We start from the raw sequence: 24,967 nt of genomic DNA on the forward strand, positions 1-24,967 counted from the left end.
TCTACGTGAAAGTACAGGTAAGACTGCTAATAAAAACAATTTACATTTAAACAGCAGCTTTCACTTAGGGAAGACGTCTCAAAGCACCTCATACAACTGACTGAGTACCCGCACTGGAGGTTTGGGTGGGGGGTAGTGGGAGGGAGATGTTGAAAAAAGTGCAGTTCAAGAGATTGATCTGATTGTTTTTTATATTCCAATCATGAACCCAACATAGTTGTGTTAGAATTGCTGATGGAGGAAACTTGCTTTAAAAATTCAAGAATAAAACACAATCTTCACCCCCAGAGTATCCAAAAAGTACACTGGGCCAAAAGGAAATCAAGTCTGAAGAAATTCTCATCGCTCCTGTCACTTCAACAAAAGAAACTAGAGATTTTATTTTCTTTAACTCTTTAGAAGCAGTATGGAAATTGCGTATACATTTCCCCATCAACGACTCTGACACAACTATAATAATTAACAGAAGTTGCTGGGAACGCTCAACAAGTCAGGCGGTAGTGAATACAATGCAGCGTCTGACGAAAGATCATCAACCTGAAATATTATCTCACTTCCCTCTCTCCATAGATACTGCCTGACCTACTGAGTGTTCCCAGCGACTTCTTTACTTCAGATTTCCAGCATCTGCAGTATTTTGCCTTCTGACACAACTATGTTGTGTTCAAGACTGGAATATTAAAAATGCACATTATGGTTCGTGTTAAATGGAAGCTGTTAAGTTAGCACAACAAGTGGACATCCTTTCTGTTTACTGGCATTAATATATATTGTATGCTGCTACTGTGAGCTGTGCTGAGTGCCTGAAACATGAGAGGACTTAGATAAAGCGAGAACAATTCGGTCTGACCATGCAAGTGGAAATGTCTCCATGTACCGCTATCAGCAAAACAGTAGATTAGACCGGAAAGCTGAACAGAAGGCGTTTTCCTTGACCAACCACCCCCTCCCCACTACCCAACTCCCTGACTGGCCTTTTCCATTAGCTACAGTTGCCTGAGCTGCAATAATCTTTTTCTATTCCAAACATATCCTCCAGATTAATTGAGCTCCGTGGGAACCTGTGCTTTCGGTAGGTTAGGTGGAACACCCCTTTGTTCCAGCACTACTCAGGCTAGCTCCTAACCTCTTCCTTTACTGCTCTGATGACTGACTTAGTGCTGCTTTCTCCTCTTGCTCTGATCTGGAACTGCCTCAAAGACTATGCCTGTCATTTCCACCAAGCCCTCACTCATCCCTAACTGAGTTTATCCCTAACTATTCCCTGACGTTTTTCTCTCTCTCAGATAATGTTCTTACAACTGACATACATTACAATTCCACAGACTCCCACAGCTACTTAGATTTTCATTCTTCCCACTCATTCTCCTGCAAAGGTTCCATTCCTTTCAGCTTCTCCGTCTCTGACCCATCAGCTTTAATCACTCCACTTCCTGCACCAGAGCTTCAAAAAGGGCATTTTTTATCCTTCGAGAGGGTTTCCCTAGTCACTAATCACGAAGCTTCACTTCCAACGTCAGTGATCACAACGGCTGTCTGGTCCTGGTTTCACCCCTCAACTCTTATTCTCTTTCCTCTTCTCTCAACAGTGACAGATTCCTTTCTCTCATTTCACCAGCCTCCTGACCATCCAGGTTAATACTCAGGATTTTTTCCACCAACATCACAATTCCAACCCCAGACACCAACTCCCTTCCCTTTCAGGAAGAGCCAATCCCTTGGTGACACTTTCATTTACTCCTCTATCACCCTACACACCATCTCTCCCTTCCCCTCAGTCATGCTCTCTTGCAACTGCAAAACCATGTGCCTTCATTTTTTCCCACCGCTCACTCTGTGGTCCAAAACGCTGTCTACATGTGAGATAGCAATTCATTGAGTGTGTGTGTCTCAATATCTGCACTCACTCTTTATCCCGGCTATTCAAATACTTTGTACTTTTCGAGATAAGAGTACTTTGGAAAACTTGTCAACTCCATTAAAGTAGTAATTTGAACCACTGTATTTCGCTTGGAGTGACAGAGTTTCACTATAATTTGAAAGTTTTTTTCGGCTGTTCTGTTTGGGTATTCAAAGAACTGGGAAAGCTTTCTCCAATGTCCTGCTGTATAAAGTAGGTATCACTGATACGCACTGTGGTTTAATGGTGTTAGGTATGCATCAAATTGCCCCGTGCATAATGGGGCGAGTTTGGTATTGGTAGTTAACTGTCTGTTTCCTGGTCCTACAACTTGCAGGACTTGTACCCAAATCCCTCTGTTACTTTGCTTGCCTCTATTCTTATAAATCCGATTCAGAGTCTGCACAGGCAGCTTTAATATCAACAGTTGAATAGCTTTTTATTCCGGTATCTGTCAATAATGAGTACATAACAAGAAAGCGTGAAAGCTTTCCTTGTCATACTGTGAAGTAAGTAAGGATGTACTGTGTAATCAAAGCAGCATTTACGAATTTATACTGGCCTGTGCTATTGAACTGTTTGGCTTGGCTTTGCCAAGCAAAGCAGCAAAATCTAGTTTCAGATGACAAGTCTGACGTTATGTGCATGTAGAGGAATGACTACTGCCTAGGGTAAAATGTCTAGACAATGTGCAACTACAACTGAAAATGTATTGTGCTTTAGGAAGACACCACTATCACCAGATATATTTGAGTCAAAACACCAAACTGCTTGGTTTAATTGTTTTTCACATTAGTTAAAAAGAAAAACAATTGCTAAGCCTATGCGAAGAGCAAAGATTGAGAAGAATAGGTGAAACAATGAGAATACTCATGTAGTGATGGTTGGGTGATTTGTTTTGTAATGTCGCCTTGGGACGTCCTCCTGATGTGAAAGGCGCTCTATAAATGGAATCTTGTTGTTGTTTTACATTTAGATGCCTGTGGGTTGCAGGAAGATGGGAAAATTGTGGGGAGAGTTTCACAATTTTGAGGGTCTCAGGATAAGAAAGTTGCTACAGGTTTTAATTTCAACAGTGAGTATTCAAGGGAACATCAGGAGAATATAAGGATGTGTACTTGGTCCTGAGGAGGAGCAAGACAAAAATGTTCTGAGAAAAGCAACATAGTATTATTGATGAAGGTTTCAATGGTCAGAATGACAGTTTAGAGGCTAGATAGAAGAGAGGACAATGTACACTTCAAGGCTGTTTGTGGGACATTGCTGTGTGCAAATTATTCCATTCCAGAGTCCCTACAACTTGCCCTTTCCCTCATCTCCATCAAGGTGCAGCTCAAACCCTTTCTCTTTGACCATGCCTTGGGGCATCCTCCCGACATTAAAGGTGCTATGCAAATCGAAATCTGTTGTATTATTATTAAATTCCTGTGCCACAGTTCTGTCCACTTGCTTAATGTGTCTGTCTCCATATTTCTTGCATTATTATATCAAAAAGACTGCATTAAATATAAGGACTCTTATTATTATCTTAAGCATCAGAGTTCAGTTTATCAGACATGAAACTTTCATACCTTTTTGTTCATCCTCCTCCTCATTCAGCAGGAAGGCCATGTGATAGTTCCGGACATTCTCTGGATACAGTCTCTCCAGCTCACACAGAGGAGGATAGTGCGTTACAAACAGGGTCAGGGATTTGACCTGGAAACAATATCACAATGCCTTCAACAAGTTGTAGGACTGAATTTCCCAGTAAACACAATCAATGTATGGCCTCTAGAAATAACAACTTGGGTTAAAAAATCTGAAAACAAAATTAGCATTCAAGAAACTGAATATATTTAATCAGTTCTACAATACAACAAACTTCAGCATCCATCATCTTATACAACAACAAAATTACATTTGTATAGCGCCCTTCACGTCAGGAGGACATCCCAAGGCGCTGGTCAGTCAGAGTTTCGGACCTGAGCTAGGTATCAGGATTGGGGAGGGTGGAGGGGATGGGGGGGAAGCAGGGAGATCGAAAGCACGGTTGAAGAGTAAGGTCTTGAGATGGGTCTTGAAGGTGGCAAGAGAGGGAAAAGGCGGAGGATGCGGGATGGAGTTCCAAAGGGTGGGAGCAAAGTGGTTGAAGGCCCACCTGCCAATGGTGGGGTGAGCGACGCGGGGGACATGAAGCAGGCCAGAACCCGCTGAGCGGAGGGAGCGAGCAGAATGGTAGGGGGTTAGGAGGTCACAGAGGTAGTGGGGAGCAAGACCATGGAGGGGTTTGAAGGTGAGGACTAGGATCTTGAACTGTAACCTCTGTGTGATGGGAAGCCACTGGAGTCGGATGGGGGTGATAGGGTCATGGAGCCCGCTGTGCGAGAGGGCACGGGCTCCAGAGTTCTGGATGATCTGCAGCTTATGGAGGGAGGAGTTGGGGAGGCCAACAAGCAAGGAGTTTGCAGAGTCAAGCCTCGATGTAATGAAAGCGTGTGTGAAGGTTTCGTACATGCTTTCATTACATAACAATTCAAGTAAAGAGCTGCACACACAGGCTCAGATATAGCCGGTAAAAATTACAATGTATTGTGTCATCAGCTTGTTATTAAATATGTACAGCACTAACTCTCACTCAGTTTCTATGAGCACTTTAATGCATAAATGATTATGTTCATTTTCACCCCACTGTTTGAACACTTTTAGAAAAAGTTGAGACTAAGATTAGTTTAATTAAAAAAAATTGACTTCATTATTTGCATAGTTTTTGTTGTGAGTTATATTTACATACAATTACATGGAATCGACTAAAGAGGATTCTAGTTTATTAGGCACATAAATTATGTTGACCATACAACATAATTTTACCCAACTACAGTCCATAGCAGTGTCGAAATTAAATCTTTCACCAATCCTAACTCCCAACTCTTCCCTAGCATCCCTCCTTACCCCACAATTCCTTTCTCCTTCATGAAACAAGCATTGGATAGAATTTACAAGAGCGAAACTCAAAGAGATCTCGGAGTGTTAGTTGGCTCATTGCTTACCATGCCAAAATAGTGTGACAGAGAAAAAAAAAACTTAAAGCAAACAGGATGTTGCCTTTGTGGCCAAATCAGTTTAGTTCAGATCCTCAGAAGTTATACTCAATAATAATAATTGTGGAGTCCTGTGGCTCAGTGGTTAGAGCACTCGCCTCACAAGCGAGAGATCTGGGTTTGATTCCCGGCAGGGCGAAATCTTGGGCAAGTTTCCTTATTCCACACGCCTGATAATAATCCTTCAAGAAAAAAAAATAATAATTTGGTCACTTCAATCCACGACTGTTTGTGGGACACTGCTGTGCACAATTGGCTGCCGCGTTTCGCCCACAAAAATGCAGTCAATTCACTTTACAGTATATTCTGTGAAGCGCTTTGAGACATCTAGAAGGCGTGAAAAGCGCTATATCAAATTCAAGGATTATTATATTATTACTGTTAATAATAATCCTTGCATTTGATATAGTGCTTTATCCTGTCTTTGAGATGTCTCAAAGCGTTTCATAGAAAGCACCGTAAAGTGAATTAGTTGTGTATTTTGTACGTGAAACAAAGCAGCCAATTGAGCACAGAGCTAGAGAACCAAGTTCTATAGCTTGAGCATGATATCTGGGCACCTAAAGCACTTCACGCAGTTCTGGTCACCATGACAAAAGGGGCTGCCTTGGCCCTAGAGGCAGTGCAGAGGAGAGCAACACAGATGATGTGTTAGAGGAATGAGTTATGAGTGACAATTAGAAAAGCTGGCTCTGTTCAGTTTGAAAGGAGATATCTCAGTGGGGACCTTAGACAAGAAAAACATTTTAAATTACCCAGAGGATAATTAACAAGTACAACAGATTACCAGACAGGCTGGTTGAGGCTAAGCTCTGGACTCATTTAAAAAAAGAAAAACAGCTTTGTGCTGTGATGGAAAGATGGTGGGGTGGGCATTCTGTAAGCATGAGATCAAATGGGCCTGGAGGGCCTTCTTCATCTGAACCAATCTTGTAATGTTGGCATTGTTTCCTCCTGAATGCACTGATGCTCAAAATGTCACAGAATATCAAAGATGTCAACAACTAACCACATTCATCCAAATTTATAGCCTAGGTCTGATAATGTCCGGAGGTTTCTTAGACTTAAGATCGTTAAATCATACGCTACTCTGATGGAATAAGCAACCAATCCACAGAGTGCACAGACTTGTGTTGCTTTCGGAGAGATAAAGGCAGAGAGGGAGAAAAAGGTAGGTAAAAAGATGGGAGCGCAGTGAAGGAGGGAGGGAACATAGGGAGGAAGAGAACATAGGGTACATGGAAAGCAGACTCGGTTAACTGGGGAATACAACATAAGAGTGAATAACCTAAAACTACAGAATGAAATATATAAAAGATAGTCCCATGACTTTAGAATTTCCACCGGTACCGTGGGGATTGAACATAATCCAGTTCTTTTGCCTTTCTATTTATAGTGTTCCAAGTGATCTGTTATCAAATACACATAGAACTAATCAATCAAGGCACATGCAAACAGAGACAGTTATTCTGCTTGCGACTACTGAAGTCCGCATTATAGTTTGTTTCAACACCTTTTCTGACACAAACAAAGCTGCTGTAAAGCAGCTATCATATTAAAAACAATGGATCTCAGCTGTTCTTTCCGAAGAGGGGAGAAGCATAGTTACTAAGTTGTTCCATCATAAATCTTAAGTGCCAGTTGTTGATTGAATTTCATCAGGTACCACAGAGCAGTGAGGTGTAAAGTCAGACTGCCATCTCCAACAATGCAGCCTTAACACAGCCTTACAATATGTGAGTTCAAAGTCCCAATGTGGGGCTTGAACCCAAAATCTTCTGACTCAAGAGACAAGAGTGCTACCAACCAAGCCAGGCTAACACTATGAGGTGCTATGTCAAATGCAAGGATTATTATATTATTATTGTTGTGGATTACGGTTTGAAACAGTGCTAAAGAGTTTACCGCACTATCAACTATCAAATCGTCTGGTGCATTGGATATAAAACAAGCTTACTGTATATATCTGTACATATAGCTAATACAATTCCAACAGCAAAAAAATTCCTATAATTTTCAGACCTCCTTGCAACCTGCATCGTATTTTGTAAACAAATTCCTTCCGACTGCTTCAACCAATTGAACAAGATTGTTGAACACGTGCAATCTGATAACCCAGCCTGACTGAGCTACCTCAGAAAATGCACTGCTTTTGCAGTGGATGAGTCCCGGGGACATTTTCAGATGCTTTCACAAATTAAAGTTTCCACAAGGCTGTCAGTCTTTCATCTACCTCGATTTCAAGATCCACACTCTCATGTTCAAATCCATTCACTCTCTGGCACCTCCCTACCTCTCTGACCTCCTCACTCCCCAATCCACCACCCGGCGCCTCCGCTCGACCGGAACTGGCCTCCTGCTCATCCTTCTCACCCTCCGCCTACCCATCGCAGGTCGCACTTTCAGCCACTACGCCCCAAAACTCTGGAACAGTCTTCCTCAATACCCCCACCTTGCCCCCTCTCTCTCCTCTTTCAAGTCCCACCTATAAACTTTCCTCTTCGACTGTGCTTACGGCCACTTGCCCCCTCCCCCCGGCTCGGAGTCAGGCTCCACCACTGTTAAGCGCTCTGAGACACTACCCTGCAATGGAGGGCGCTATATAAGTGCGCATTGTTGTTGTTTCTGAAGGTGAAAAGTCATCACCAGGCTGTTCAGCATCAGAGCCAAATCCAATCCTGGGATCTAATACACAACATTCACAAATTCTGTTCTACCCTTATCTGTTTGAGTGGAATAAAAAGTTTATTCACATTAGCAAACTTTATTAAGCTTCCCTGCCTTCACAAGCATTCATCAGATGAGATATTTAAACTGAGGTTCCATCTGCTTGGCCAGATGCATGTTAAAGATCCCATGGCACTCTTTGAAACGAGAAGTAAGTTTCTCCCAGTGTCCTGATTAATTTTGTTTAAAGTGATGTTTACCATGCTGTCGCAATTCAGACCATATTCCAAAGGGGGAAGAGGTGCTATCATGTCAATGTGAACATTCTCAGGGTCTCAAAGCACACAGCCGCTACCACTGACTGCCAAATTGAAGCCTCCCAAATCCACTTGTGATCGAATGCATTTCTAAAGTGACCTCGATTCCAAGATCCCCATCCTCCTGATTTCAGGGCGAAAGTTTCTTTTTGAGTAAACCTGCAATTGAGAATTTAGTAAATAGTCAAAGGGAACCATAAATACTGTTCAATCCACACATTTGCATCAGTAAAATCTGGTCTCCTTCCTTGTACACCCATTCTTCATAAAAAAATACTATGGAGCATTTGTTCCTTCACTTTGCACCCATTCTTACATCCTCCAATACTGTTCTCAGGCAGAAATGTATCCAATTATCTTCAAAGTTAATCACCAGAGCACCAAGTACTGTTGTGTGGTTCTACACATCCACTACTCTCTGGGGGGAAATATCTTTCTTTTAATCTCTAGTCTTGCCTGAAGCTTTTTCGATTTTAAGCTTACGACCTCCAGTTCTGCTCTTATGAACTATGTCAAATACCTTACTGTAAACATGTAGCAAGTTTTTGCATTTGATCTTTGTTAGTGCCCTAACTAACCAAACACTGACTCATCCGAGATATCTATTCCTATCCGAGTGGTAGATTCACTTTTAACTCCAATTGTCGATGAACCTGCTGTTTTTGAAGCAAAGTCCATAAATTCTTTTAAATTGGAATCAGAATATGAAAAGGTACAGGGAGGGCAGATAGATAGCTATGTGGACAAGAACACCAGTGCAGATTTAAGGAACTGATTGGCCTGTTTCTGTGCTGTAAGCTTCCTTCTATGAGTCTATTCATTTCTATAATGTTATTCTCTGATTTTTGGGGGTCTGACACATGTAATTAAATATCTCAAAGTGCCTTACAAAGATTCAGTGGGCATCCAAGCTAGTGGTAAATCCAGGAGGTATGAGGGAGATGCCCTAAGGCATGGTCAAAGAGGGAGGTTTTTAGAAGGGTTTAGAAAGTGAAAAGGAAGGGTGCGAGGTGGAGGGAGAGAGTTCCAGTAGCAGGGGCAAGATGGTGTGGGAGACACACGGTTTAATTTTCTCATTTGAAACACAGGATGTCAAGCCAGATCTCTATGCTTATCCAAGGAACACGAGAAGTAGCTGCTCTCTAAATATCTTCAGTTAAATGCTACATGCCATTTCTCCCATCTGTGAAACTCTTTTGTAGACTTTTGCTTGAGAGATGTCCCTTATATGAATTAGTTCAAAGACAATGGTAGCCATTACATATACTCAGCAGAAAATCTGAAAGAGGCTTTTTTTGGTGCTCCAAAACTTTCTATGAAATTACTGAACAAACCATGAAACGTTGGTCCTCGCTATAGTTGCCTTAAGTTGCAGATCGAATATGCAAAAGGCAACAGGATCAGAAGGAACGTGCTCAGGAATACTTCAAGAAAAGTAAGGGGAGCTGTGCGTTGGGAAGTCCTCCTGATGTGAAAGACTCTATACAAATGTAATTTTGTGGTTGTTGTTGACTGAAATTATTCACAACTTATTAGATGCAGGAGTTGAGGAACAGATCAGCCATGGTCTAATAGAATGGTGGAACAGGCTTGAGGACTGAATGGCCTACACCTGTTCCCATGTTCCTATGCAGGGACATCATCAGAAATGGGAAAGTATCTGATTTTGTAAAAGGAAGATCAGAAGCAGAACATTGGGAATTATACATCATCATAGCTATAACTCATCAGAATCTATTACAAAAGCAGTGATTTCAAGCCAACATTTGCTAACATAATGTCTCACAAGTTTAGTCAAATTCTTCAGAATGTATCATACTGGGTGGATGTTTTACATCTCATCTTTCCTAAAGCATTTACAACACCTTATAAAGAATCCATTGCTAAATTGAGAAGTGATGTTTATTAACAATGCATTTGTTAATAGATTGGCTAAATAATTGGGACAGTTCTAAGTTGCAGAGTACTACAGAGTTCAAGTCTTGAGATTCTGTTGATCATCATAATTATAAACACGTTCATGAAGCTATTAAATTAGAATGTTCAAATCTACAAATTATGCTAAATTGTGCAAGGACCAAGATGATTACAAGCAAGGCATGAAATTTAAGTTGTATAGCCAGGAAGCAGATGAATTGCAAAAATGCAACAGTGAAAACGTTAGGGCCATGCATTAAAAACTGAAAACATGGTACAAGGCAAAGGTTATATTGTTACACAGGGCAAGTTAGGGAAACGTTCATGGTATAAGTGTAAAAAGAGTCATTATAATGCAGGCAGCAGTGGCAAACAAAATGCTGCAGTGGATATAAATAGACCCACTGAGCAAGTCTAAGGCAAGAACATTTTAACAGTTATTGGAGTAAAACCCTTAATTGGTCTTCATTTATGAGGACAGGATTCAGAGCAGCTTTATTTTTCCATGTAAATTCTGTAGGTTCTAAGGCTTTTAACACCAGTGCTTATATATGCCTAGTTGATTTTGACATTAACAAGTTATAGACTACTGTCAAAAAGAAACATCGTTTCAGAATAGGAAACTTCTTCCTTTAAGTGAAAGTGTTGATTCTTTCAAGAACAAATTAGATAGATTTCTGTGAGAAAATAATATCTCAGGACACCATATAAAGTTTGGGTCACGACTGCCAGGATGGTGGAAGACAAACTGGATGGATCTTGGTCTTCTTTTGCCTAGCAACGTTCTTCATTTTCACCCAAGGCTGCTTTCAGCCAAAAAATATCTATCTTGTGGAATGTCTGTGAAGCAAAAAGCAGCTCCTCTTTCTTTCAATCTACTACAGAGTCTCTTCTCCCACTCATCCCTTAAGAAACCTTTGCAGTTTACAGAGTAATATCGCAGAACCAAGTTAGCATTCATATAAAATTTAAATGAAATGATCATAACTTTCACTCATTCAATTACACTTGACTATAACTGAGCCCAAACTTTTATCGGCTCATTTCGAAAGATAAGGACCAAAAGGTGTCGTCAATAAAGGTTGTCAAACACCCTTTATCCCAGCCCCATTGTGCATATCACTGTTTGCAATTATGCCATGCTGTACAATTTTAATTTAACATAATATGACTTGTAAAAATAGAAATGCGTTGCCAGGATACACTCCATGAAAAGCCCTTGCAGCGATGAACCAACATTGACATGAGACATAACTCTGAATGTTGATCAGTCAGCATCCCCACAGTAACGGTTTGAAGCTGTCAGAAATATTTATTCAGCAAGTAAATGGGTATTAGTGTTACTGATAGACAACTACCAATTTCATCAAATTAAGGTTCGCATGAAATTAGTTTTAAATGTTTTTGGTAGGAATATGGGATACAGTACACAGGTAGTTTGGGATTTGTAAGTTATCACCTACCTATATAATACATATATAGGTAAAAATGGTTTTGGTAGGAATATGGGATATAGTACATAGGTAGTTCAGGAGTTATGTGCATGTGACCACCACGAAGGTGAAAGGCGAACTACATGGACCTTAGTCTTTTTTAATCTAGCATTTCTTATGTTTTTATGGTAGATGCTCATAGTGGCGGGTGAAATCCTATCAGGTTTCATTATTCAGCAGAAAAGTCTCCTGAGTAAAATATTCTGATTAAAAATGGGTTGGAGATTATGATGAATGATGATGAACTCTTGTGCGTGTCAACCTAGCTCAGTAGGTAGCAATCTCTCCTGAGTCAGAAGGTTGCGGGTTTAAGCCTTACTTCGGAACATTGACCTCATATTGATCAGGCTGACAATACCGTGCTGGGGGAACACTGCATTGTCAGAAGTGCCGTCCTTCAGATGAGCCATTAAACCTGTGTGCCTGTTGAAGTGGATGTTAAAGTTCCCATGAAACTACTCAAAACAAGAAGGGAGTTTTCCCCATTGTTCTGGCTAATAATTGGCCAATTAAAAATTGGTCATTCACTTCATGGCTGTTTGTGGATCAGTGCTGTGCTCAAATTGCCCGCCGAGTACACACTTTACAGTATATCCTGCAAAGCACTTTGAGACATCCTCCCAATGTGAAAAGCGCTATATCAAATACAAGGATTATTTATTATTTTTTATAAACACAGATGAGCCTTGCTAGAGCACCCTTTGATAGAGCACTTTACAAGTTGACTGTTGACCTGTGCGGCTTCTAGTACCGACCAGCCAGCTTCCCAGGTTAAAATATTGCCGAATTCAGGGGCGTCAGGTTGCCTCTGACGTTACTTCCTGTAATGAACCATGTTATTTCATACAGAAATGGTGATTGTGATTCCAGGGCCATTCTATTCTTTTTTGAAAGAGGCATCACTTCAGCTAATACCACTTCCGGTGATGCAGAAAGCACTGCCCAGTATACAGCTCATCTATAGGGGGAAAGTGTTCAAAACATGTAAAAATAGCAAACTTAAATAGGATTATCTCTAAACTTTCTCAAAAAGATTATTTGTGATAAATTATAGCACTTTATCACACTGAAGCAATTCAAAGGTAATTACTGTCAAGTGTAATCACTATATTTGTAGTCAAATACAGCACCAGCCAAGAAGATATAATGTAATTTTACATTTATGTAATGGCATTCAAGTTGACATCATCAATATTATATGATAATTATCATATTAATATGAACGATAATGTGTCCAGAATATTGACCTGCAGGCAGGTGATGTAGATATTTCCACATATATTCAGATGACACACAACTCTATCTCTCTGCCTCCACCTTCGACTCCAGGACCACTGCTGTCCTGACAGAATGTCTGTCAGATATCAAGTTCTGGATGAGAGCAAACTTTCTACAGTTGAACGTCAACAAGACCGAGGCTCTGCTGATTGGCTCCCGTCAGCACCTCCACACCTCAGGCGCTGACAGTATCACCATTGAAGGATGCACACTCCATCTCCGGAACCTTGGCATCTTATTTGACCCTCAACTATCCTTTCTACCCCACATCCGTGCCATGTCCCACTCTGCTTTTCCCCACCTCCGCAACATCGCCCCGCTCTGCCACTATCTCACACCGCAGGCCGCTGAGACCCTCATACACATATTCATAACATCCAGGCTCAACTAAGCAAACTCCCTGCTTGTCGCACCCCAACTCTTCCCCCCATAGGTTGCAGATCATCCAGAACTCTGCAGCCCGTGTCCTTTCCTGCACCAGGCTCCGTGGCCCTATCATCCCCATCCTCGCCTGACTTCACTGGCTTCCCATCACACAGAGGATACAGTTCAAAATCCTGGTCCTCAAGTTCAAAACCCTCCAAGGCCTTGCTCCACCCTACCTCTGTGACCTTCTAAACCCCTACCAATCTGCCCGCTCCCTCCGCTCAGCGGGCTCCGGCCTGCTTCACGTCCCCCGCCTTGCCCATACCACCATTGGTGGGCAGGCCTTCTGCCTCCACCCTCTGGAACTCCATCCCGCAGTCCCTCTGCCTCGCCCCCTCCCTTGCCTCCTTCAACACCCGTCTCAAGACCCTCCTTCGGTCACCCTGCTTCCCCCACTGCTCTCCACCCTCCCCAATCCAGCTCAGGTCTGAAACAGTGATTGCCCAGCGCCTTGGGATGTCCTCCCTACGTGAAAGGCGCTATACAAATGTTGTTGTTGAAACAAAATGAATGATCCAAACTATGCCACAACCAACTCATATCAAAGTATAGGGATGGTGGAGGGAGGGATGGACTAGCAACAAAGAGAGATATCAGAAGAGAGTTGTAGGGTAGTAATGGAGAGATATTAACTCATGTTTTGACTTCTCTCCCTCACCCACAGAAAATATACTAACTGGAAACTTTCTGCTGTAGCAATCAGCTAAATGGATTATTTAAAACATGCCGAAACAGAATTGTGCAGATCAGTCTCTTGAATCTAATACAACATCAGATATTCAAAGCTAGAAGGCAAAGTCTCACCCAAACAAAGAAAGTCTTTACTCAAATGCAAACAGTGAGGACGTTATATCCAGCAAGAAAACCTGGCTAATCCAAACTGATCAATGAAAACAAAGTTATTTTTAAATACAAATGGAAACTTGGCATTCAGGCAAGTGGCCACCTTGTTATTGAGCTGGAGGAAGAAACAGAAATTACAGGGGCTCATGTTTGGCTTTGAATCACTGAGAACCTGTTTGCTTATTTCTAGCATCTACAGCTGATATTTTAACAGAAGCTCAATTTTACTGACTTTTAGTTCAATGTTAACACCTATCTAGTAAAATGCAAATTAATCATGTGGAGGTTTAGCCAGGCTTATCTGAGCACACTCAGAATGCAGACTTGTTCACAACTGTAAAGCTGTTTATGAATACGTTCTTGACTTGCAAAACACTTACATCTTTAATAAAATGTTCCAGCGTGGCATAGGCGATGGCAATACCATCGTGTGTGCTGGTCCCTCTCCCCAGCTCATCCAAGATGACGAGTGATCGAGACGTGGCCTTCTTAATAATCGCAGCTGCCTCTGTAAGCTCTTCCATGAACGTGCTTCGCCCTTCGTAGATGTTGTCAGACGCTCCCATTCTGCAATGGGAAGGGATAAAATATCTGACCACTGAGCAACCACCACTTCATGAAGAACGACTCTAAAATTCCTAGCAGCTGTATTGCTGAATGTGCCACTGGGCCTTTCTGGATTTTTTGGGTCAGCCAGGTGTCCGACGTGCGGAAACCCATCACCATGCTTAAGAGTATCCAAACCAAACTGAGATTTTCATGCATCCCACCTACACATAGAAATCCCAGAGATAGATTGTTGGAATGGAATGCGAACTCTCCCTGGAGGGACACACCCTGCTTACCTAATTCCGGAAAGTATTAGGCACAGGTTGGCAAGAGCCAAGGCTTGGGGACCTCAGAGTATGTGTTGGGATAACTGCTGGAGTCTAACCAGCTAAAACCGCAGAGCTTGCCATTAATGGCCTTTTTGCATTGTCAACATGACTAGAATCTGCTGTCAGATCCTGTACAGCAGGGCTAACAAACATAGGTTACTACATCCTTCAAACCACTAGCAAAACCCACCCCATTATAGGGCTCACTCCACATGGTCTTGCTCTTCCCTACCTCTATGACCTGCTAACCCCTTATGAACCTCCCTCCACTCAGCAGGCTCCAGCCTGCTCCATGTCCCTCCACTAGACCCGCTCCACCATCGGCGGTCGGGCCTTCAGTCTCTCTCCATCCCACAGTCCTTCATCTCGATCCCTCCCTTGCTGCCTTCAAGGCACATCTCAAGACCCTCCTCTTTGACTGTGCCTACAGCCATCCTCCCTGCCATCCACCCTCCCCAATCCAAACTCATCCCTGCTCAGGTTCAAATCCCTGACTGTACAGCACCTTAGGACGTCCTCCCGAAGTGAAAGGCGCTATTCAAATGTAATTTTGTATTGTATCCAACATGAAAGGCACTACATAAATGTAAATTGTATTCACAGATATCAAGGAGTATCATTGCTAAACGGAATAATAATAATAATCCTTGCATATGATATAGCACCTTATCATGTCGTTGAGACGTCTCAAAGCAGTTCTCAGGATATATTGTAAAGTGAATTCACTGTATACTTTGTGGGCGAAATACCAAAGGAGATTAATGCAATTTGAAAAACCACAAATGTGGAGGCAAAATGCCATGGTGCAGGGAGACCAAGGCGAGAAATGTAGTATTAAGGACAAGTATCTAAATGTAATTAATGCAGTCTGAAAGGAAACCATGTCCTTTGTGCCAATAGTTTTCTAACTCAAGTGACAGAGACAAATACTTTGTGAAATTGCAATGTAAAGAGGCTGATGGTAGCCTGACAAAACTTTCCATTTACTGAACATCTCCTGCCACCAAAGCCTCAGATGGATTGTACTTCAAATGGCTCTGTCAAACCCAATTTTAATGAATCTGTAGTTAAAATCTGCTAAATGCAGGTTGACTAAAGGCAGCATTAAGGTAGTCAGGGATCTGGGATTGGATAAATAGATTCTCATACATGCCGGAAGGCTTGTTAAAATGTCATTAGCAGTTCTATTCAGGAAGCCAAAGAGATGCATCTTCTTGGGCTTTGTTATAATGGATTTTTTTAAAAATACATAGCAGCGAACCTGTATAGGGTTAGTGAAGAGCTAGATCTCATCTGACCAACCTCAGACTTCGTTTTTGAGAAAATTATATCCTCATTTGACTGTGGGAAGCCATGTGACACTCTGAGACTCTACCCTGTGTAAGGGCGCTATATAAATGCAAGTTGTTGTTTATGTAGTGTAACTGGATTATCAAAAGGCCTTTGACATAGTATATCAAAGACTCCTTTACAAACTGATATTACTGTTTATCAAGGGTGAGAAAGGGGAGGTATTGAATTGGATGTCTATGTTGGAATTCTCCCCTTTTTCTAACATACATGATAAAGCCTGGGGAGAGGGGAATGAATGATAGAACTTGCCAAGAGTGAAAGTTAAAAGAGACCTTGAAAGAGTGTTAGTTGACTCACTCACACTGTCCAAAAATAAACAAGAAAAACTATATTATAATAATAATAATCCTTGCATTTAATATAGAGCTTTTCACTCTTCTACACGTCTCAAAGCGCTTCACAGAATATGCTGTAAAGTGAATTGACTGTATATTTGTGGGCAAAATGCGGCAGCCAATTGTGCACAGCAGTGTCCCACAAACAGTCGTGGATTGAAAATGACTAATTTATTATTGTTTTGGAGGGATTATTATTTTCAAATATATTCTCAAATATAGTTAAATTCAGTTCCGCAGAAGTAATACTGAAGCTGTATTTTGGCACAGGTCACTTTGCTGGTATTTGTCATTTTCTTGCAGGAAAGGCATTTCTACATCTTAAGTTTACTGTGACACATAAAATTACATCTCAATTTCCTCCTCTCCCGAAATCAGTGAATCGTGCTGGGATGTGATTCTACAAAAGCCAGTAGCTCTCTGATATCGCATGCCAAGCCTTATCACATCAAAACATCTCAAAACAGTAAGTTACTTTTATAGTGCAGTGACAGTTATGAGGGCAAACACCTCACAAACAGCAATGGGAAATCAATAACCAATTTATCCAGAATTGCTTAGTGACAGTGCTCACTGTATCAATCAAGAGCTTTACAATATCCATTCTATGTGAACACAAATTGTAAAGCTTCAACAGAGTCATCAGTTTGTCTGAAGTCTGGACTGAAATCTATACACACGTACACACACCTAAAGTTTTCATAGTATCTGGGTATTTACTTCATAAATAAAGCAGGGGTGCTGAAAATGCTATGGAATGGTATGATGCATAGTTTTTATGAATATTAAAATATTAAAATTAATTTATTGAAAGAAATTAACATTTATAACATTGATGAAAACTGATGTGAAGTGGTAAGTGGACAATCTTCATTTGAGGTCAGGGTGTTACAGTCACAGAGTTAAATGCACTAAATGAGTTCTAGTACAGCCACATTATGAAGCAAGCAGATGAGAGCAAGTCACTGATTAAGCCTGATGAAGATGTAATAAAATGAACATTTTCACCGTAGTAGTGACTGCCACTAAACCGAGCTGCTGAGAGAGGGGAGCACGGAAAATCAAGATAAAATGTGGATAGTTTAGTATTATTTGATTTTAAAAAGCAACAAGAAAGATGAAAATACTGAATCCCTAAATTATTCCATTCTACAATTGACGAGTTGGATAAAGTGTCTCAAGATGTTAGCTCATGGTCTAATTGTCCAATGCAGTACTGGGGAAGTGCTGCATTGTTATAGCTGCCATCTTTTGGACAAGATTTTAAACCATGGTCCCATCTGCCTGATAAGGGGAATATTAATGATCCCGTGCAATATTCAAAATGAAAAGGGAGTTTCCTGGTGTCCTGGCCAACTATCTCCAAAATAAAATTGGTCATTCACTTCATGGCTGTTTGTGGGACTTTGCTACAAAATACAGTCACTCCACCTTACAGTAAAAAAAATCTTGCGTAGCATTTTGAGATGTCGTTCCAATGTGATAAAGCATTATATCAAATGCAAGATTCATCAAATCAATCAATCAAAAGCTGCATCATCAGCAGGAAACAACCCCTTCCCCCACTGTACATTACCTCGATTCAAGAGACCTCAGAGGGGAAAAATAAGCCCTTGAGAGAGTGAATGACTTTTTGCAGCAGCTATTAGTGTCGTGGAACTTTTCCAAGTGCTGCTTTTATTTCATTTTAAATGTACAGACCCCTTAGTCTTATCCAATGAGCCGACCTACGCAAGATGGATTGCTCAAGAACCAGCTAGCATGGGCTGAAGCCCTGCCACTAAAGCCCTTCATAAACAGAGGATTTAATAATATTCAGCAGCAGCATTACAGGAGATAGCCTACGTATTCCATTCAAAATTGTTCTAGAAGCATCCAGCTGTAGGTTAAGTATTTGTATTTGTAGCCTGCCACAGCACACATCGAAAGCTGGTACAACAAAACCCTGGTCAGTACTTGCAGGTTGCTGTGTGGGTGATAACAACCTCAACTTGTATTTATGTAGCACCACCTTTCACATAAAATAATGACTCAGAGATTATCAGAGGGTGGGGGGTGGTGATGGGAGGGGTGGAAGAGAGAAAGAGAAAACAAATGCAAGAAGACTTGAATAGGAAGTGTCAAACTTTCTTTATTTGTTCTTTACTAGATGTACCCAATTTAAAAGAGCTTTAATTTATTAACTATCAGCCCAAATCAAATGGTCTGCCATCATTATTCTGCTGGGAAACTGATTCATATTATAAATGTGCCTAATAAAAGCTGGATGTGCTCTGATCAGTCTATATTCTAAGCAATTTAGCACTGCTTTTTTTTGCAATTGTAGGTGAACAGGTGTTTATCTCGATTGGCTCATGCATGGAAGAACTCACACTCTTCAGGGTTGGAAGGAGCAAAGGAGGAGGATCACAGAAAGAGAGGATTATGGTGATAATAAGGGGAACAAAATATGTGCGGAAGCAAAGTGAAGAGGGAGTACTGCAAATACCATGTAGAGGGAGGAGAGGTCACTGGATTCAGGGGGAAGAAAAATTATTCAGAAATGCTTCAGGCAGATTCTCTTTTAAACAGAATTGAAGAAAAACATAATTTTAGGGAACAGGAGGAGGCGATTCAGGCCATCGAGTCTATTTCCACCAGTGCATTAGATTTTGGCAGATCTTTTAATCCCAAAGCAATACCTCTACTACCCAGTACATGTTCCTCAAAATAGTTTCATTGGCTGAAAGTTGAACATCTACTTTTCTAACTCACGTTTCTGGTAAGCAACAAAAAAAGTCACATTGCTCACATGCGTGTTTTATTTTTTCAATATAAATATCCGATTACAAACTATAGCATCCATAAATAAAAGATTCATATTTTGACTTGAGTCACAAATGCTTGAAATTGTTGTACAAGAATGAAGCTAATCCACATTCTGAATCTTGCTCTTTTAGTTAAAGGGATTGTTTCAACTCGCTTGGCACGAATGTCAGAGACAAACACAATTGGCTATTACAAGTGATTACAATCCACTGCTAATGATTATTGAAATAGCCAAACACTCTGGATCTCAGTTGAGACAAACCTATATTTACATAAACCTCTAGACGGATTAGAACAAAGCACAATGTGGATTAAATCAAACTGAGACATAGGTTCCTCTGACTGTCCTGTAGAACAATGTATTCATGTGTGGAAAGATATCCTTTTAGGAAGTGGTTAGTGGCCAATGCTCCTATGAACGTAGAACCAGAAAAGACCATTGTAATCCATCTGACTAAATGTTGTAAACAAAATTGCAATAAATAATCCTACTTTTACTCCATCTCCCATCTCAATCAATTTCTTTGCCAAATAGCTAACCAATTTTCTCTTGTGTTTGCTAACACCATTTGTATCCACCACCTTGCTGTGTTATCTATGCCACAAATTAATTGCATATTCTGTGCAAAGTAATTAAACCTGTTCACCTTCCCTCATCTGACTGGGAAAAGTGAAAAGGGACTTGATTAAAGCAGGAGAAATCATACAATGTTTAATAATCCTCCAAATAGCAAAACCTAAATTTGTTTCAGTGGAGTAAATCACCAAGTTCAGAAACAGGTTTATGCCCAAGAAATGACAAAAAAAAACTTCAAACAACCATGATCATGTGGTTGCAGAAGAAAGGTGGACTCTCGAGTTCTTAATCCTCTGAAGAATGCAACCTTCGGGTTTTCTGTCACTCAACAGCTGCAAACAAGAAACCTGTCATTTTACAAGACACATGCCTTAAGGAGCAGAGCAACATTTCTCCATTAACAATCAGGAAACAAGAGTGACCAACCACACATGTTCCCATTAATGTGTGGTAAGGAGTCCTGTAGCTTAGTGGTTAGAGCACTCGCCTCGCAAGCAAGAAGACCTTGGTCCAATTCCTGGGTAGAGCGAAACATTGAGCAAATTTTCTTATTCCACAAGCCTGTTTGCCCAGCAGTAAGTAGGAACCCGGTTTTTAGTCAATTGGCGGATCACTTTTCCGATGTTAATACTCCCATCAAAAAAAAAATAATTTGGTCACTTCAATCCACGACTGTTTGTGGGACACTGCTGTGCGCAATTGGCTGTCGCATTTCGCCCACAAAATATACAGTAAATTAACTTTACAGTATATTCTGTGAAACACTTTGAGACGTCTCGAAGATGTGATAAGGCGCTATATCAAATGCGAGAATTATTACTATTATTATTCAGAATCTCCTGAAAGCTCTCCTACCACAAATACTCAAGAACATCAGGGTTTCTCACAGTAACAAATCCTCCTGGGTTGCAATTAGCAAACTGCCTGTGTTGCTCCAAGTTACTAAAAGGAGTATGTTCTACCTACACTCATTTTTAAAGAATTCATAGTTGACATGGGCTGCTTTGGATGTAACCTGTGTCAGGCACCTTTCATGGAACCTCCTCAATCAGGTGCTCTTCATTCTAGAGTTTGCAGAAATGTGCTCATTACCAGTTGTGAGAGAAGAATGGATTTCTGGAAGCCAAAGGTGAACATTTTGCAGATTTCTTTCAATTTTCCTTCAGACAAAAAAATATTGCGCTTCAACATAACAAGGTATAAATGTGGGTGCATTGAGAGAGGCTTGGGTTTAGAAATGAAAAAAATAGAAAATAATGATTCACCCCAGTTGATAATGTACAATGTACAAATCCAACAGTGTGCATTTATCATAACAGCAGTCCGCATAATCTTAATAAGAAATCCCTACCAGCTTTCCTGTGCAACATACAAAGATCGCACATGCTTTTTGTCGCAAAGAAGTTTGTCAGGGATTTTGTACAAACTCGCCATTACCTTGTTGACATTATTTTTAAAAGACTCATATCTTAAATGATTCAATCGCCTGCTCACAAATATTGTGGGGTTATCAGCCCTCTTCCTCAATCCCTCTCCACCCACCCTCCAGGTGCCCTTACATCCACAATTTGGTATATTATCCATTAAATATTACTTGTGCACATTAAACAGAAAATGAGCTCAGTCAAGAAATTTCAAAAAATGTTGCAAGTTAAAGAATCAATAAATGTTCTCCTACAAAATACATAGTCACTACACTTTACGGTATATCCTTTAAAGTGCTTTGAGACATCCCTCCGACACGAAAGGCGCTGTATCAAATGCATGCATTATTATTTATTTTTAGGTGATTTTTCTTTCTCTTAGCGAGCGGAAAGCGATGGGTTATGGTTTGTAGAGGCCCTGACTTCCATTTTGCTATCACATAAAGAAGCACTGTTTAGGCCATCGTGGTCCAACAGGTGGCCCGGCGGGTGATTTTATGTGGCCCGCAACTATTTCCTTCCATTCCAACTTCCATTCCCTCCCCGATGAACGTCCTCCCAGCGCAGCGGCAGGAGCCGGTGGTTGGGAGGACCCAGCAAGGAGAGCCTTTACTGCAGTCTGTCAGGAAGACAAGCGCGTCTCTTATCAACCGGGTCCTTAGCAACCAACCATCAGCTCCTGCCATTGCAGATAGTGACCCGCGCATGGGAGAGAGATTGGGAGAGAGGGGGTGGGGAGAGAGAGAGAGGAGGAGAGAGAGATGTGTGTGAGAGTTAAGAAAGGAGAAGTAAGAAAGACAGACTGTGAGAGAGTGATTGAGAGAGGGAGAGCAGAGAGAGACTGAGAGAGATTGTGAGAGTGTGAGAGGGTGAGTGTGAGTGAATGTGAGTGGCGGAGAGAGTATGGGGTGGGAGGAAGTGAATGTGAGGGAGAGGGGGAGAGAAAGAAACTGAGTGGAGGAAGATTGAGAGAGGGTGATTGAGAAAGAGTTTGAGAGGGGATAGAGAGAGTGTGTGAGATAGAGAGCGTATGTGTGAGTAAAAGAAGGCAAAGGGGGCGAGAAGGAGGGGGGAGAGAGGAGAGGGGAGGAGAGAGAGAGAGAGAGGAGAGAGAGAGAGAGAAATAGAGGGGAGGTGAGAGGAGGAGAGTTGAGAGATAAATAGAGGAGAGGAGAGAGGAGAGGGAAAGAGAAAAATAGAGGGGAGGAGAGAGGAGAGAGGGGTGGGAGAGAAGGTGGGGGGGGGAGGGGAAGGAAAAGTAAAACAGTTGACTTGATAGTAAAATCCTGTGAAGCACTTAGACACGTCTCGACTACGTGATGAGGTACTACATCAAATGCAAGGATTATTATTAAAATTATTTCAAGTTTCAGTGAAAACTTGGGTCTTGGGAGACAATTCACGCTTGATTTAAAGTCTTTGTCTCAATTTTGTTCAGGTATTAAATAGTAAATCTAGTAGTTTTCCTCATTATATGAGTGACCAATTTATTCTTTTTTTTGATGGGATTATTAACACTGGAAAAGGGATCTGCCAATCCACAAACAACCGGGTTCCTATTTACTGCTGGGTAAACAGAGGTGTTGACAAACACTGGTCACACCAGTGGCTATATAATAAGCACTGGAGCTGTACAACAAGAATTGATCACATCAGGAACTATATAACAAGAATTGAGCACCAGGCAAGCATCGTCCATACCAGCAGCTATATAACAAGCATTGGGCAAGTGTTCAAGATTTTCTACAAGGCTGTATTTAGGCAAGAAGAGTTTCTAACTTAAGTTGTTGAAAGTTTACAGTTGAATGAATGCCACTTATAAAGTTTGCCTTTCCGTGTGTAACCAGACATCTGACATCTGGCTGCACTAACCCAGCATATTGCAGTTTCATCTATTCAGCTGCCTTTTCCAGGGCTGCAAGGAGACATTTAGCACAATTAACTGAATTGGTTCTCATAATCCCAGAAATGTTGACATAGGATTGAACTAATTAGAATGCGTATAACCTACATTGTATCTGAATAAAACGGAATGCACTCATGAGTTTTAATGGAGCTGTCCAATCATGAGTGGCATTATCTACTCAGTGTTGTCAAAATTAGACTCTGTATCTGCAATTAGATATTAAAGTGTCCTTTGACAGGATTAAAATGCCACGTAGTACATGACTCAAGAGAATAATCCTTCTCCAAACTATGTCCATTAAACTTTGGGGAGATTATGATGAAAGCATCATTGATTGAAGGCCCCAAACAAATAAGTGGATTTCATGACTCAGCGTGTAAAATGATAGGATATCATACGCTTAGACATAAGACGCAAAGCCCAACTTCTGCAAGGTAGTCAATTCCTAACATTATTTAAATGTGTCGACATGTATAACCATAACATACACAGTCACTGCTGTAAATCCCGTGAAGCACTTTGAGATGGCCTCTTAACATGAAAACACTATATCAAATTTAAGGATTATTATTATTTATTCCTATGTTTCTATCTTTCGCTTTTCACATTTTGGGGGTTTTGCCTCCAAACTGTTTTAATCTTCATATTGAACAATCAGGGTTTGGACATAAAGGTTATAGATCAAAATATACTTTGTATGCTACCTAATGAATTCCTCAAAGATTATTTTCCTAATCTTTCCCTCTTGTATTACTGTATTTCCAAATTGAATCCTTCTCATTTTAACCACCATTGGGGAAATATCCCATCCGAGTCTAGATTTTTAGATCAATGGCAAATTGTTGAATTCAATCTCAACTTTGAAGCTGGTTTTCTGTCGTTCTTAAAAGAACTTACAGAAAACTGGCTACAAAATTAAGCCTATATTCAAGAATCTGCCAAATTCTGGACGCTCTAAAATATAATAATAATCCTTGCATTTGATATAGCGCTTTTCAAGTTTTCTAGATTTCTCAAAGCACTTCACAAAATATATTGTAAAGTATATTTGTATATTTATGGATAAAAATGCTACATAAATAGAGTAAGTCTAGACCCAAGTGGAATTTCCCATTTCATTTAAATGGTTTTAAGCCCAAGAAAATGAGATGTTTCTGGCCCTGGACACTCCAGAGACCAGGAATGCCTCACCTTTTTAGATATAAAAACATTGTCTTAAAATTTAAGATTGCCAAAAACAAGAAAAAAATGCTTCCAAATTATTTTCCAAAATTCTGCACAATCTTACATTTTACGACAATGGTCTTAAACGCAAAAAGATGAGAAATGTGGGACTTGAACTTTAACCTGTTGAACATATCTTTCCCCAGCCCATGGCCTATATTAAATCTAATTCAGCGCTTTGGAACGTCCTCCTGACGTGAAAGGCAGTAAACAAATCTAATTTTGTGTTGTATTTTGTAAGTACTGATGCTTAAATGTTCAACAATCTCCAATTTTTTCTGCACTTCATGGAAGAATTACAGACTCTTCCCTAGTCACCACCTATCTACAAGTTGTGCCAAGACGCAGTACTGTAAGAGTGCCACGATTTCGCCTCCACAAGCACAATACACTCTAATTCAGGTCAATTAAAACCATTTAGAATTATTACCTTTTTCCCTAATGCAGTCCTTGTTGATTCAGATAATACCAACTCAATTCCAAATGACTGATGTCCTTCCTTTCTTAGTATGGATTGCTCTCAAAATTCTCTGAAACTTTC

The 24,967-nt window shown here is 40.7% G+C and overlaps 1 protein-coding gene across 4 annotated transcripts in view; it reads right to left on the reverse strand.

Annotated features, from left to right (window-relative positions):
- msh3 (mutS homolog 3 (E. coli)) overlaps window positions 1-24,967 on the reverse strand; it is a 122,287-nt gene that overhangs the window by 10,064 nt on the left and 87,256 nt on the right. For all 4 annotated transcript variants that reach the window (XM_042334566.1, XM_007899764.2, XM_007899765.2 and 1 more), the window contains 2 exons: window positions 14,302-14,488; window positions 3,472-3,598 (listed from right to left, as the gene is read on the reverse strand). In XM_042334566.1, coding sequence (XP_042190500.1) covers window positions 3,472-3,598; window positions 14,302-14,488 — 314 coding nt within the window. The remainder of the gene's footprint in view (window positions 1-3,471; window positions 3,599-14,301; window positions 14,489-24,967) is intronic.

This window comes from Callorhinchus milii, unplaced genomic scaffold, assembly GCF_018977255.1.
Source record: "Callorhinchus milii isolate IMCB2004 unplaced genomic scaffold, IMCB_Cmil_1.0 Scaffold1, whole genome shotgun sequence".
NCBI classification, from domain to species: domain Eukaryota; kingdom Metazoa; phylum Chordata; class Chondrichthyes; order Chimaeriformes; family Callorhinchidae; genus Callorhinchus; species Callorhinchus milii.